The sequence below is a fragment of the Phallusia mammillata genome, chromosome 4 (genome assembly GCF_965637545.1).
Source record: "Phallusia mammillata chromosome 4, kaPhaMamm4.hap1.1, whole genome shotgun sequence".
Classification (NCBI taxonomy): domain Eukaryota; kingdom Metazoa; phylum Chordata; class Ascidiacea; order Phlebobranchia; family Ascidiidae; genus Phallusia; species Phallusia mammillata.
Window position 1 is genome coordinate 10,850,559 of NC_137255.1, and position 14,227 is coordinate 10,864,785.

A 14,227-nucleotide genomic window follows, 5' to 3' on the forward strand; every position below is an offset into this window, starting at 1 on the left:
CCAAATATTTTTCGCAATTTTTTTGACCAAAAGACACAGATGGAGTTAAGTGCCAGACTTGAAATCAATGACTATACAAGTGGCGCAGAGTTAATTTATTACCAGATCCAAACTTCGCAAAACAACATCAAACATAACCTGAATAGCCTATACACTCCGTACGGTTTGGGTCTTTCAGTTTTACAATAAATAAAAAACAGATTGATGCAACACGTATGAAAACAAAGCAAAAAGATTAAAGTTACGATTCGCTCCGCCGCAGTTAAAATAGTAGATTTCGCCTCAAGCATACAAGCTAAAATATCATACAAACAAGACAGTATTTTTTGGCAAACTAAATAATGAAAACTTTCCTGCTTTAGGTTTTTGCGCACAATGGAATCTTGCATGCAATTTCACTGAATTTTTAAAACGCTTAGTTTTTGAGACCCAAGCCGTTTGTGCAGAGTCTTGGACCGTTTTACGAATGAGGAAGGTAGCCTCTGTTGTTAACTTATTAGAATATAATCGGGATAGTTGGGAAGGTTTCGCGTTAAAGATCTCGCACCCAAACAACTTTCTCTGAAATTCAAGGTTACCAAAACAATTCCGTTACAAAACCACAACAAATTACTTAAGTGTAACTTAAACATACAATTTTGTTCAAAAGGGAAAATTATCACCTGATATATAAAATGCTTGATGGGAGTCGAAACGGTGAATTGCTTCAGCCTCCTTGTGTTAGATAAGTTTGGTTTTGAACCCATGACAACACCTTGTGTTTTTTTGAATTATAAAATGCAGGCAAGATTGTTTTAACTTAGTAAACTCAGATGGGTTGCAATAAACACTAAAAGTCAAAAACCAACTACATAAAGTAATTTTATATTTTTGCCAAGCAGTCCTTTTTTAAAGAGAGGGAAAAGTTTTTTGAAAGAGTTCTATCTTTTTTATTGAAAAAGTATTTATTTTTTGAATAGATGTTTGTTCATTGGCCATCTGTATCTGAAACCAGGCATCTGATACACTGGCTCCCAAACTTCACATTTTTTCGTGGCGTTGGTGATATTTTAATTTTCTTTTTCATTGCATAAAAACAATGTTATACGTTTCACACAATCAACCAGTCAAAACGAGGCCTAATAAGTAAAATAATGGTTGTGTACCAAAACATTTTTTGTTTTGTGCAGGTATTTTGCGGTACCTTAAGGTATCGAACTAATATCAAAAATATCAATTACGATTGGTCTTTAAGATACGGCCAGATTTGGCCGAACATATTTGGTCTTTGGGTCAAATGCTTGGTTTCGGCCCTAATCGTTTTATGCAGGCACATCACTGCTTTCAAACTATCAAGATGAAAGTTTATCACAAAAATCTTCCATGCAAATCGGATCGGGTTACTTTTACATGGTTTGTCTGCGATGTGAAAAAAAACAGGATGTAATAATTTGTGAGTCACGTCTTGTAGTGGTGTGGAAGTAGCATATGTTTACTGCTATAACACAATTAGTTTATTCCGAGACTATACTTAAAAACAGTTAAACAAAATTTAGAAAGAGCTGTCTTACACGATCCCTGTTGGTGCCCAAAATTAATAGATCGGCCAAATGGCCTTGTATGTGTGGCATGGAACTGTTTTGTTTAATATACTTTCGTTTTTGGCCCTTCTGATACTAATCAAGAAAAATTGTTTCAATTTGGGCAACTAATTAACTTATATTTTCTCATCATGCCAGGTGTTTAAAAAGCGCAAAACAGGAGCGGCTATGGAAACAACACCAGATACGTAAACAAAGCAGATATCGTTAAAGTCGTTTGTTTAGTCCAGTGGTTCTCAATCAGGGCCTATGCCCCATTTGCTTTGACTATGTCAACTTCCCTTTATGCTAGGGTTTGTGTAAATCTGAAAATTATCACCTGATATATAAAGTGATTGGTTGTAGTCAAAACGGTGAACAATTTGTTTCAGCCTTGTGTTAGCTAAGTTTGGTTTTAAACCCATGACAACCCCTTGTGTTTTTTCGGATTATGAAATGCAGGCAAGATTGTTTTAACTCAGTAAACTCAGACGGGTTGCACTAAATTGAAGTCACCAACCATATATATTTATAATGAACCGAAAAAAATAGATCGATTTGAGGACACATCGCGTTCTGGCGTTGCTCCATCAACCGAGGATAAAAATGAAACAACCAAAAAAAATTAATAAAACGTCACAACGCAACACGGGTTACTCTTACATGATATTAACGTGCCTCGCCAGCAATTATTAAAAAACGGACGTAATATTATGAATCATCTCATGCATTTTACGGGTAGACGAGCATATGTTTGCACGGGTCAAACAATACAGCAACGTAAGTTAACTAAAAACTTAAACAATACTATATTCGTCCGCTTGATTGACCATTTGCCAAAGAGAAAACACGACAAAGTTTACATTAAAAATACCTAATCTGTATTCGTTTTCGGGGTCATCCCGGGAGTTCCAATAACTGAGATCTTTGTTTATAACCCTATAGTTTCGTTCAGAGCAAGTGTCATCGTAAAGTGAATAGGAAAATTACAGTTCATTATACTTAAACATTTGAACAGAACGGAAAAAGACGCATCAGACATATTTAACCGCCCACATTGCGAACTTTAAGATGTTTATTTTTATCAACGAGTAAAAAAATAATAGATTTATATACAGAGGCTTGTTTCAATTTGAAAGTTTTGTTGTAATTATTACGCTTTGTCCAATAGTTAAATTTGAATACATCTCACGAATTTCGTGTAAACGCAATCGCGTGATTAAAAAAAAAACACATGCGGTTCGTAAAAACAAAAACAGGAGGTTTACTCGGTGAATCATGTCATGAGATGCTTAGAAAGTAGTATATAAGTGACTGCTCCTTATAACCCTGCTTTATCTTGACTACAGTTTGTTTTTCGTTAAGGGCAAAGTTGTTTATTTTGCAAAATGAATAAGTCGATGGTTTTGCTCTTGGCATTCCTCTTTGTCTATGGTGCAGAATGCGACAAGAAAAATTGGGTTTGGAGATGGAAATTTCGACCCAAAAAAGGAAAGGGAGGCGTTGTTTCTCCACGACACTTTCGTAAGTAATTCTTATATTTGAAAAGATATCACAAATTAAAAAAAATGTATTCCTGCCTTGCTCATTCTTTCGTATGGTAACATAAGAATTTGTGAGATGTTCTTTACTATTTCAGCTGACGAATTTGATTTTGATGAAATCGAATTGTTAAATCTCGATGATGATGACGTGGATGATGGCGATGACATGTGATTTTATGTTACGCTGATAAATAAAAATTTCTTGCAAAACGTATGATTACTAAGGCGATTATTACAAAGTCAAAATTTTTTACAAAGTTAAAACTGTGTACAAACTGCACTGTTGTGGTGTTGTAGAGGTTGCACTGTCAGTGAACTTTTCATTTTACACCTTGTAGCCTACTTTATACTGTTGTAATTGGCCTATTGCCTACTTATTGTGAATCATAAACCATCAAGTGAGTGAAATAATTAGGTTGATATGGCATGGTGCTCAACACACCTCAAAACGTGCAAAATTTTGGCAGGTTAGGTGCAGCTCTTGCTTCGGTTTTGCTTTAGACACTTCATGTATCTTTCGTTTAGACAAATGTATTGAATAATTTTCGTTGTGTCTTAGCTGCAGGTGTTTGGCAGTGATTTTTAATTAGCTCATTTCCCTTTTCAGAATAGGTTTGTGTTCAGATTTTTGCCCTTCTGTTACTTTTGCACATTCTTTCGCTCTAGTTAGATTAGCCTACAGCCATATTTTAACTTTTTGTACATTTTAACTACGTAATTTAACTACTTGAATTCTTCATAGGTCAAAATTTTGTCAAAAAAAGGTTTTTAAAGTCAAAATTTGTCAAAATTTTCAATTTGTCAAAATTTTTCATTTTTAGGTCAAAAAATAATCGCCCTAATGATTACTAATAAAAAAAACTAATCGTAGGATATTTAACGAAAGCTCGCACCACTTGAGTTAAACACCAACAATCATTGTTTTTTTAATAACATTACAAAATAACCCTCGGGCTCTGTTTGGGTAAACTTTACATGCCCCGATTATCATCAGTTTTTATTTTTTTTAATATTCTTCATGAGCAAAAGTGTGCAACGTGTTAATGACAGAAAGTTTATCACCTAAATTAATTTTTAAGTCATTGTTTATTTCTCATCTCTTGTCGTAACCCATTCCAAATTTTAAATCTTACGTCTTATTCAATTAAGCTTACAGTTAATGTTGAGAACTAGTTTCCTCTAATCGTAGACAAACATTTTGCTCCATGGCGCCGTTAGGTGCTAAGTTAACATTATACCTAACACAAGCAATACAAAAATATTTTTACCCAACTTTATTCCCTAATTTAATCGACTATTTCACATACTATTTGTCTATATTGAGGTTTATCACGATTACGGATTCTTGTTTACTCTATTCGACCTGCTTAAAGCCGAAATTAGAACCGAATTCCAACACGAGATTGTCATTTACATTTTTAAGGAGGCCACAGGTCCTACAGGGTTACTTTTAGGGAGCCACGAGGCCAAAAAGTTACTTTTAGGGGGACCCGGTCCACAAAAGGTTGAGAACCACTGGTTTAGACCAATGACTACAAGTGGCGCAGGGTTGATGTATAACCAGACCCGAACTTGCAAAACAACATCAAACATAAGCGGAATAGTCTGTACACTCTGTTTGGATCTTTTACAGAATATAAAGAACACATTGCAATATACGTATGAAAACAAAGCAAAAAAAGTTACGATTCGTTCCACCGCATTTAAAATGGTAAATTTTGCCTTGAGCATATCAGCTAAAAATGCCATCAATGACTGAATCGAGCTTTGAACAATTAGACCGAAATCTACTGTACAAACATGACAGTATTCTGGCATAACAAAATAATGAAAACTTTCCTGTTTCGGGTTTTTGTGAACAATTGGAGGTTGCATATGCAATTTCACTCAACTTTGACATTCTGAAACACTGCTTTCTAAAATAACATAAGCTCACAACATACCAAACATATTCTATAGGGTTTTGGCATCGGTAAAAGTTTAAAAACGTTTGAACAAAATAAAATTATTATTAACAAAACTTTTCCATAGTCAGTGATTTTAGTCCATTTATAAATAACACTCAAAAGTGGCGAGTTATTCCGAACTCGTATTTGTCATTAAAAGTTTGACTGTTTGAGGTTGAGTCACTTTAGATGTGACAAGCTGTCCTTGACGCTAGTCCTTAACCAAAAATAGCCCACTCGGGAAAACACTTTGGATTATTCAAAATTATTCGACTTTGTAACTTAGGGATATGAACTTTAAATACACATCCTGGTACGTACGTTATTTGTAGCAACTAAGCACATTCTTTTCGGTTTATGTAATTAAATTTCAACCAAAATGTTCCGCGGATGAGACCCGTGTTGGGAGATTATTCCCAGCTCGAATTATTAAAAAAGAAAATTCATATAAATTACAACTACGTTTCTACACCTGGTGCACATTAAATTAAATGATTGATTGATGAAACATTACGACGTTAATTATTTTTGATGGAATTTTACTCAAGCAAGTTTTATCATCAAAATATCATTTTTTCAAAAACATTCTTCGTCAGCTTAGCACTGTGAAAGCAGTCACCAAACAAATCTGAAAAAGTCAATCCCTGAGTCCGACGTTCTCCTTACTTAAGGTATGCTCAACGAGATTGCTAAATCTAATATTTTAAAGTAAAATTAAATTGCTTACTTAAAATTTTAGCTGAGTATATGCTTTACGATTTTCAAACAAGACAAAAACAAAACCTTGATAACGTACATAGGTGGCAAGGATAGAGCTTTCACTTTAAATGTACGTTTCGATTAATGACAACCTCAACAAAATGTAAATTAGATTTTTGTATTTATAAGTTGAGCTTGAGGGCACTTGCTCATCATGTACAGAGCTTTATGAAACACACTGTTTTAGGCAATGGCGGCGGCACAAACAAGATTGGGCGAAAATGACGTTGTACACGTCGAGCACGAAAGCAAGCAAAAGCAGCAAGTCATTTGATAAAAACACTGTTTACTTTACAAGTCTTGGTTGGACCGCCCAAGGCAATTTGAATCAAACATGACATGGTTCACTAAACAAGGTACGCCTAGGGCAAAAAAACTGAGTACGTGATCGTAAGCTTGTTCGTAGGAATTCGATTGAGACAGTGCTACGTTAAAATTGTCTTATGGTGTGATTACAGATTGCGGACAGCCTTAAATGTTTGTTTGATATCATATGACTAAAAGTTTCCCACAACCAATAACATGATATTGTGTCTGTTTACGTAAATTTTTAAAAGCAGTAAAAAATTATGACAAATCAATTAAATACTTTCTAAAGAAGAGCAATACATTTTAGTCGGCTTAAAATCATTAACTGACACACGCAATATAAAGCTTAAAAGCAAGCAGTGACAACAAGCAAAATGACAAAGCAAATGGGTTGACTGGAAATGGGAATGCGTTCGAACGTGTTTTTCCTTCTAAACCTCGCACAAAATCACTGCCGAATTTTTTTCGAACTACAATTCGTTTTGCAAAATTTCGATCATGGTGTCATTGGTGAATCAGGACTGTAGCCTGAATCAACTGAGTTGTCAGATGTTGAACTTCTTCTATTTTCGCTGTTGTTACTTGGAAGTGTCAATTGGTTGACAGCATTAATTATTGTTTCGTTCCCTTTGCTAATAGTTTGTTTCATGTCAATTATCTTTTGACATGCTGGACATACCGCTTCCAGAACGTTCGCTATAGTTGTGCCGGTTTTTAACAGCACCTTGCGACAATCGCAGTAATGATAGCCCTTGTACTTTACGTGGTTGCTGTGATGAGCAGTTTCCGATGTTATCGCAAGAAATAATTCGATGTGCTGGTTACCCTTCGCCTGTTTCACGTAGTCTGGCAAAAGTTCTGTGCTTCCGGTTAACGAACGCGTTTTTGACAATTCGCTGCAAGAACATTGATCGTCAACACCAACATACTCCATCGCCGATGATGTAGCATTGCTCATTACGTAGTCCATAGTGGTCGTGTACAAGCTGCACATAGAAAAGGCGTTTTATTTTCATCTGGACAAAAGTGGTTGGACTTTAGCGCTCAAGTATACGAGGCCCGAAAGAAAACATTAAGGAGAGTTTTTTCTCTCTACCAAACGTAACAAGCTAACATTAATGTAGATTTTTTATAACTTAGATCAGGGGTCACTAACTACAGCCCGCGACGGAATTTTATCCGGCCCGCGAGAGCATTTGGTCTTATATCATATCTAATATATATCTGGGAAAAACTAAACCTTGGGTTATCCGTTGAAAGATAAGTTAGGATTAAGTTTACCTAGTTTCACAGAACGCATAAATGATCCAAACGTGATTTGTTACATCACATATAATACTAAAACTACTATCAATGCCTTCGTTATTGTGCGCAAACAAACGCATTTTTATTGTTAATTGTGACAAAAATAAATGGGTTTTAGCATAGGTGATTCTGTATTTCAACACAATTGTACTAATGTGTTGAACGTAACACAATCTGACTCTAAATAAGACAGTACTCTTGTTGGTCCCGCAAAAGCGCTTAACGGACACATTAGAAATGGCGCTGCGTTAGGGCTTGTAATGTGTGTGGCCAGCGCACGTTATTTTGAATTTTATGCGGCCCGTCGTGAAAAAAAATACGGCCCGTCGTGAAAAAAAAAAGTTTGGTAACCCCTGTCTTAGATAAACAGTAACTATTTTAGATAACTTAGATAAACCATAGCTACTTTTGCAATAAATATATTAAAACGACCCAAATGCTTCCCTTCTTTTACCCAAGGGATGGTAGATCGCTATTTGATCATGTGTAGCCTAAGCCGTGGACAACAAAATTAAGAATATTAAAAAGCAGATAAAAGGCATTATAATGTAGATGCTAAAATAAAAAGGTTTTATGTGGAGTCCTCCGCATACATGTTATTTGTCTTTACTATACTTCTACAATTATCGGCAAAGTATAAATTTAAGCCTGCAGTACCTGTTGTTATCACGAAATGTCGATGGAGAAACTTGATCATAAACCTCATCCGTTTTGGGAGATTGTTGCGGACGGGAAGAAATATCACACTGGCTGAAGGATTTCTCACTGTCTGGTGTCACCGTAGTGCGGATGGTTGACGGTGTCTCTGTTGATGATTTGTTGTTGTTTAAACTTTCACCCTGTTGGGTATGGAATTGTTTCAGGGGCAAAAGTTGTATGTCGTTGCGAAAGTCAACGTTTGGCGTTTCGGTGCTGTTACAAAAGTTCTTTGGAAAGGGATTTGAACATTTCCACAACTTGTTACTTTCCGTCTGATGTTCGAATGTGATTTGTGACGAAATGGAGTCTAGTACTTCATTCTTTAAAGCATTTATTTTTGGGGATGAACAAACGGTTGAAGGGTAGGTTTGATGTAACCGTGAGCTTAGTAGTATTTCTTCTTCTTCTTCGCCAAACTCATCGTAGTTTCCGAACTGAAAACATGAAGGTTTATTGCTTCTGTGCTGCATAATAACTAGGGCAAGTTTTTATTGCACTAAAAACGTGAGAAAGTTGCACTTAATTTCAACAAAAGTTGCAGTAAAAAGTTGCATTTATGCACAAGTTGCATTTATGCATAATTCTTGGAGTTAAAATGACTAGCAGGCCGCAGGTTGGACAATCCCTACCTTAGACTGTCATCTTAACAGATATCAAGGTTATCGCTTCTTACTTGCAAAATAACGAATGCATTTTTGTATAAAACTTTATGTTTGGCTGGGGTTGTTGAACTTCTAGTTTGCAAGCCAACTGTGGCGTCATAGATAACATTGAGATGCAGCTAATCCATCACATAGCTCTTTGTTATGCAAATCAAAGAGAATAGAACCATACTAAAAATAGTTTTATAGCATGTTTTTTAAATCACTCCTTTACATTTTGCGCAATACTTAATAAAAGTTGCACGAAAAATAGAAAAAGGTTGCAAAAAGTTGCAACATAAAATTCCTACAAACAGCTTATAACATCATAATACATAAATTCTGAGTATTTAGGAAGCTGCCGGAAGCTGTTAAAAAAAGTTGCAAAAACTTGCCCTAATAATAACACATCATGCAAAAAAAGCGAAAACAAAAATTAAACGCAAATCACCCTTTCCTGAAGTTGGGCATCTAAAGGTTCCACTTCAATCATCATAACTGGCTTGGGAATTTTTTTCGATCTCGAACATCCAATAGTTCGAGATACCAGGTAATAGAGAACCAATACCAACACAATTATCGGCAGAGAGGAAACGCACAACCCCAAAGCTACATGTGATGCCGGTATCACTTCCGATGTGCTCTCGTAACCAGCTTGCGTCGATAGAGGATCTAAAACATGAAAATTTTGTTGGTGTTTGCAACGTAAAGTTGGTTTGTATTTTGGAGTTAACATTTACCTTCATTCGTAAAAGTTGTAAAAGGTGATGTAGTTTCTAAAAATATAAGAAATTTTTAGTTAGTTTCATTAAAAAATATTACGATAAAAAGATATGAAAGCTTTAAGCACATATTTGTCTTGTGCAAAAGTATAACTAACCAGTGGTATGTGCTGGAGGTGCTTTTCCGAAAAATTCGACAGCATTTGATGGAGAACTCCAGATTTTTAGACCCGCATCATGAAGTGGAATATATCTGGCTAAAACTCTTGACATATACTTTACGCCAGGAACAAGCGTTGGAACGTAAAAACTCGTCTGATTGCCGACAAACCAAACCTTCAAAAACAAACATGATATTGTATACAACTTTTACAGAAATTGTACAGAATGTAAAGTATTTACAAACCTGCCATTTGGCATCAGTATTGGTTTTACCGCGTACGAGACTTTTGTATTCGAGTTTGTATTCAACCGTCATAATTTTTCGCACAAAACTCATCATGGACTGAGGTTTGTGTGGAGGAAGCCAACTGAGCTTATACGGTGGAGATTCAAGTTTGAGTTCAACAGGCGGTGATTGCAGTATAACTAAATATTGTTTACAAACACATTGTGAAAATATATAACTATCAGAATGTCATCATATTAACGCTAGAGTAATCAAGAAACTTCACATGATCAACCAGGAATGAGGAAATAGCCCTAAATATTCTTGGCAAAAATTGATATGCTTGGGCGACTAAAAAGTTTGATAAAATTCGACAAAAAGTCACCGACAAAGTGAAACATCAACTTTATCGTATAGCCCGAAGCAAATTAAAATAAGAGCCACATGTCTACCTCTGCAACCAGTATTTATAAGACATGTAAAATTGAGGATTACTGACGGTTTGATATGCCTTCATTGAGCTTGTTTACAAGTTTCAAGATTCCTACCATCGTGTGGGTCACATTCGAACAGAAAGGCGTTGCCCCTTCCGCAAATACAATCGTCTTTTTCGCAGTTTTTACACAGAGCTGACACACTGAAGTTGAATCGGGCATACGGGGTCACATTGTTGACTGTGCAGTATTGTTTCACATCTTGCTTGTAAGCATGCTCCTCTGTAGGTTGGCATATGCGATGAACGCGTTGATGGTGTGGATCAACTTCTCTTAGATAAGATAACCTGAGAGTGGGAACGAAATCCATCAACAAAAAACATATCAGGCCTATAAAGTCAATCCATATTAAAGCGAAAAACCCACGTTGGTATTTGCAAACCTCGTGTTTCATGTTGATTTTTGAGAAAATTTAATTGGTCCAATAACGTAAAAAATATCCCAACAATGTCTCTTTAATTTACAAATCGAGTAAACTCCATCGACTTTTGTAAGTTAGTAGACAAACATGGATTTTTAGGTTTAATTTTGGACGCAGTTGTTTCCGGATGTCGGTTTACGTAAACCCAAACAAAACCAATTATCAAACAAAAGTAAACTTGTTAAATGAACGAAAACATACCCTCGAAGCCATTGTCATACCGAAAAAGGCTAGTATCGAAACCATTAAGCCAGTCTGTATTTTATCAATGTCTATTCATTTTGCATTTCCTGTTTGCTTTAAACTGCAGCAGTGCTTAAACTGGGGTCAGGGATCCCTTGGGGGTCTGTGAAGCAACCTTGCGGGGACCGTAAATAATTTAAAGTCATTGTACGAAATATTTTGAGTAAAATTTGTGTAAATTTAAGAATTTAAGGATTATGTCCATAGCAGAACAATGTCCTATTCTATCAACAGTAGAAAAAATGTTATTGTTTGCGCACAATTCTGATCTTTTTTTTGTTTTGTCTGTGATGTCACAAACTGCCTTTGTTTGCGTAATTTTGCAAAACTTCCCTCTATTCTACATCCTGATGTGTAAATTAGGTATCATTTGTTAATGCAACCTATCGTTTTCGAAAATATACGTTGAGCTTTATGGACCGCGAGTCCAGACAATGACAAAGGGACCGTAATGAAAACATATTTTTAAAATTTGAAACCGCTGCTCTAAATTTATCCAGCCTTTTTTGTTCGTGCAAACAACACACATCATTTGTTTATGCAAAGCGCATTTTTGCATCATCGATTTTTAACCACCAGTCAACAATATAAAGTTGTTACCTGTATGTTGTTTTGTTGTAATCTAGAGGCCGAGTCCACCAACATTCAACCAAATCTGCGTCGATGTATTGACACCCATCAATGTCAGGAACTGTGAAAAACACACTTTGTTTAAGTGGCATATTTATATCTTGTGTCACCAGATCAGCAGGCTACCATACGATATTTTTAACAACATTTCTACCTATTCAAAAACCACAACTTTCTCTTGCGAGATTGAATGTTCCTTGTTCTACATTTCTTTTTAGTTTAATTGTTGTTTTGAAATTAATCAGGAATAAAAATGAGTGGCAAACGTTTATAGCAACAGTTTTTTAATGACTTTAATATTGATATTTTGTTTCTCTTGTGGTTTAATGACAGACACACAAGGTATCTATGTAATATTGTTGATTTAAATAGATACCAGTGACCTACTATACCATGCAGTGGTTCCCAACCGGGGTGCCGCGGCACCCTGGGGTGCCAATTGCAATGTTCAGGGGTGCCGCGAGATATTGATATTGCAATACTGCGACCTATTCTTTACTTTAACTTTCGCCCGTTAAGTGCGCAATTTATTTCTAACCGAGTTTCAGTGTGTATTAAGTTTCTCGTCTCGGAGTTTTCCCAGCTCCATTCTGGAGAGTCGCTCCGTGGGGAAGTCGCTGGCGGTAAGTTTATACTTCGCGGTAAGCTTTGCTTTCTCGCCCAGGAAAAAACAGTGAAAGAGATTTCGACTCGTTGCGTTTCTTTCCATAAACAAGTTTTAATAGTATAACGATGGAAAATTTAAGCGTAACGATGGAAATTTTAAGCTTATGCTCCAGCAGATGCCTCGAAAATGAATATCTTTGCGTTGGAAAGAAAGCTATTGTGCTTTTGTTGCAGTTTTCCTCGTCATACCTATGTGAGAGTGGATTTTCCGTATCAACGAACATAAAAACTAAAAAAAACGAGAACGACTACTTATAGTCGAGGAAGAAATGCGGGTGGTTTTATCGAATGTGCCTTCACATTAAGGGACTTTGTGCAAGAAGCCAAGCCCAAATTTCACACTGACTTTTAAATAAATACATTTTTTCACACGCGCTGTACTGTACAACTCATTCTGTGTTGTTTCATACAGTTATTTGAAATAGGCAGAAACCTCATAAAATTGGTCCAGTTTTGCCAGGGTGCCGCAAACCATTTATCTCTCTGATAGGGTGCCGCAAGGTAAAAAAAAGGTTGGGAACCACTGTACTATACTATCGAAGTTGTGTACATTATTTGAAAGTTGCATATAAAAGTCGTGTGGAAACTGTAGGTGACCCTTATAACCCAAGGTTCCAAAATTAAACAACACTATATGGTACAGTCATGGTAAATGAGAGGCGCACAAGTGGATGGAGAATATTTGTTTAAATTTTAAGCTAATAATTTTAAAAAATAAACGTCAACTTAAACAAAATAAACATTTAAGAGTAAGAAGATCACATAATTCTCGTGTCTGTCCTGAAGCAGTTTTTTTACTTTTCACTCGGGATAGAATAAACGAGCACATGGCGCTTGCGTTGACCATTTATAGTTACGAACTTGTATTCCCTCAGTTTGAAAAATATTAAAGATGCAAATAAACACAAATAAAAGTTCAGTGGTTTAACTAAACGCATGAGTTTCTTATATGCTTTCTCTCACCAAGCAATATAGCCTACGATTAGTACGTTAAACGAAACTCATAAACTTCTATCATTTTTCTATCTATCACTTGAGTTTTTTTTTATTAAGCCCAGTGGTGGGATTCAGCCGGTTCGCACCGGTTCTGCAGAACCGTCTCACGAAATTTTATGAGATCAGCGAACGGTTAGCATTACTGGCTAACCTACTGTCAATGGACGTTTTGTAACAGAACCGGCTGAAAAATATGACTTTTGTAATAGAACCGGCTGACAAAAAATTGAATTCCACCACTGATTGAGCATATATAGGCCCTTATATGTACTTTGGATAAAACTAAAAACACAAATAGATGATTATGGCATATTTTTTATAACACAAGTAATAGGCTGTGTTAACTTTCATAGGCCGTATTATGGAAAAAAAGTTTAAGGCTACTCTTACCTTTTACGTTGCTTTGAATTCCCCATGCAAGTAAAAAACGTGAACAAATAATCCAGATGAAAAACGACTGCTTCATCGCACAACGATCAACATACGTCAACGGTCTTCCTTCTCTTTTAAAGTTTCCTGCAATAACTTCGCGATGATCGGTTGCGTGTGTCCTAGAACTTGTGTGACAATGCTGTACCGAATACTATGACAACTATGTCATAACTATCCTAACTTTCTAGGTAAACAATTGACCTGCCGTTTCCACCTTGTAGGATTGCTGTTCAACCCACCTTGTAATTCACGCGCGTGAAACAACTCCTGTGCGGGTAGTTGACGGCCGAAAAACTTACTGCATACTCTCAACTGCTCATCCGCCAACATCTGCGCCGGGGGCGGTAGACAAACCTTATGAACTAATAAAGGAGAAAGTGCTTAATTACAGGCGCCTGTCATCGATTTGCGCCAATTCACTGTAGTAAATGTACCGGGCGTATCTCCATGCAATAATCACGTACACCTCGAAA

General features: G+C 36.2%; 1 protein-coding gene and 1 long non-coding RNA gene across 3 annotated transcripts; one reads left to right on the forward strand and one right to left on the reverse strand.

Moving 5' to 3' along the window:
* The first annotated feature begins 2,871 nt into the window (after positions 1–2,871).
* On the forward strand, positions 2,872–3,317 carry LOC145222076 (uncharacterized). The gene is made up of 2 exons (XR_013859292.1): positions 2,872–3,083; positions 3,199–3,317. It is a non-coding gene; the product is annotated as an uncharacterized LOC145222076 (long non-coding RNA).
* A 2,595-nt stretch (positions 3,318–5,912) lies between these two features.
* Positions 5,913–14,134, reverse strand: LOC145222075 (uncharacterized). 2 transcript variants are annotated; one of them, XM_080088083.1, is made up of 9 exons: positions 13,713–14,133; positions 11,631–11,721; positions 10,421–10,653; positions 9,891–10,072; positions 9,643–9,820; positions 9,503–9,538; positions 9,214–9,434; positions 8,080–8,555; positions 5,913–7,103 (listed from the first exon to the last, which is right to left on the reverse strand). In XM_080088083.1, exons 1-9 carry the CDS (start codon positions 13,786–13,788, stop codon positions 6,614–6,616), a joined length of 1,983 nt encoding a protein of 660 aa, XP_079944209.1. In that variant the 5' UTR covers positions 13,789–14,133; the 3' UTR covers positions 5,913–6,613. The 2 variants fall into 2 exon arrangements, with proteins under 2 accessions (XP_079944209.1, XP_079944210.1); XM_080088084.1 differs by lacking the exon at positions 9,503–9,538 and having other exon boundaries at positions 13,713–14,134.
* Positions 14,135–14,227: the final 93 nt, after the last annotated feature.

Excerpts from the sequence above, each read along its gene's own strand:
- LOC145222075 (XM_080088083.1), bottom strand. The coding sequence starts at position 13,788 with ATGAAGCAGTCGTTTTTCATCTGGATTATTTGTTCACGTTTTTTACTT. Across the intron at positions 10,073-10,420 it reads CGAATGTGACCCACACGATG|TTATACTGCAATCACCGCCT; the intron begins GTAGGAATCTTG and ends AACAATATTTAG. Across the intron at positions 9,435-9,502 it reads TACAACTTTTACGAATGAAG|ATCCTCTATCGACGCAAGCT; the intron begins GTAAATGTTAAC and ends TTCATGTTTTAG.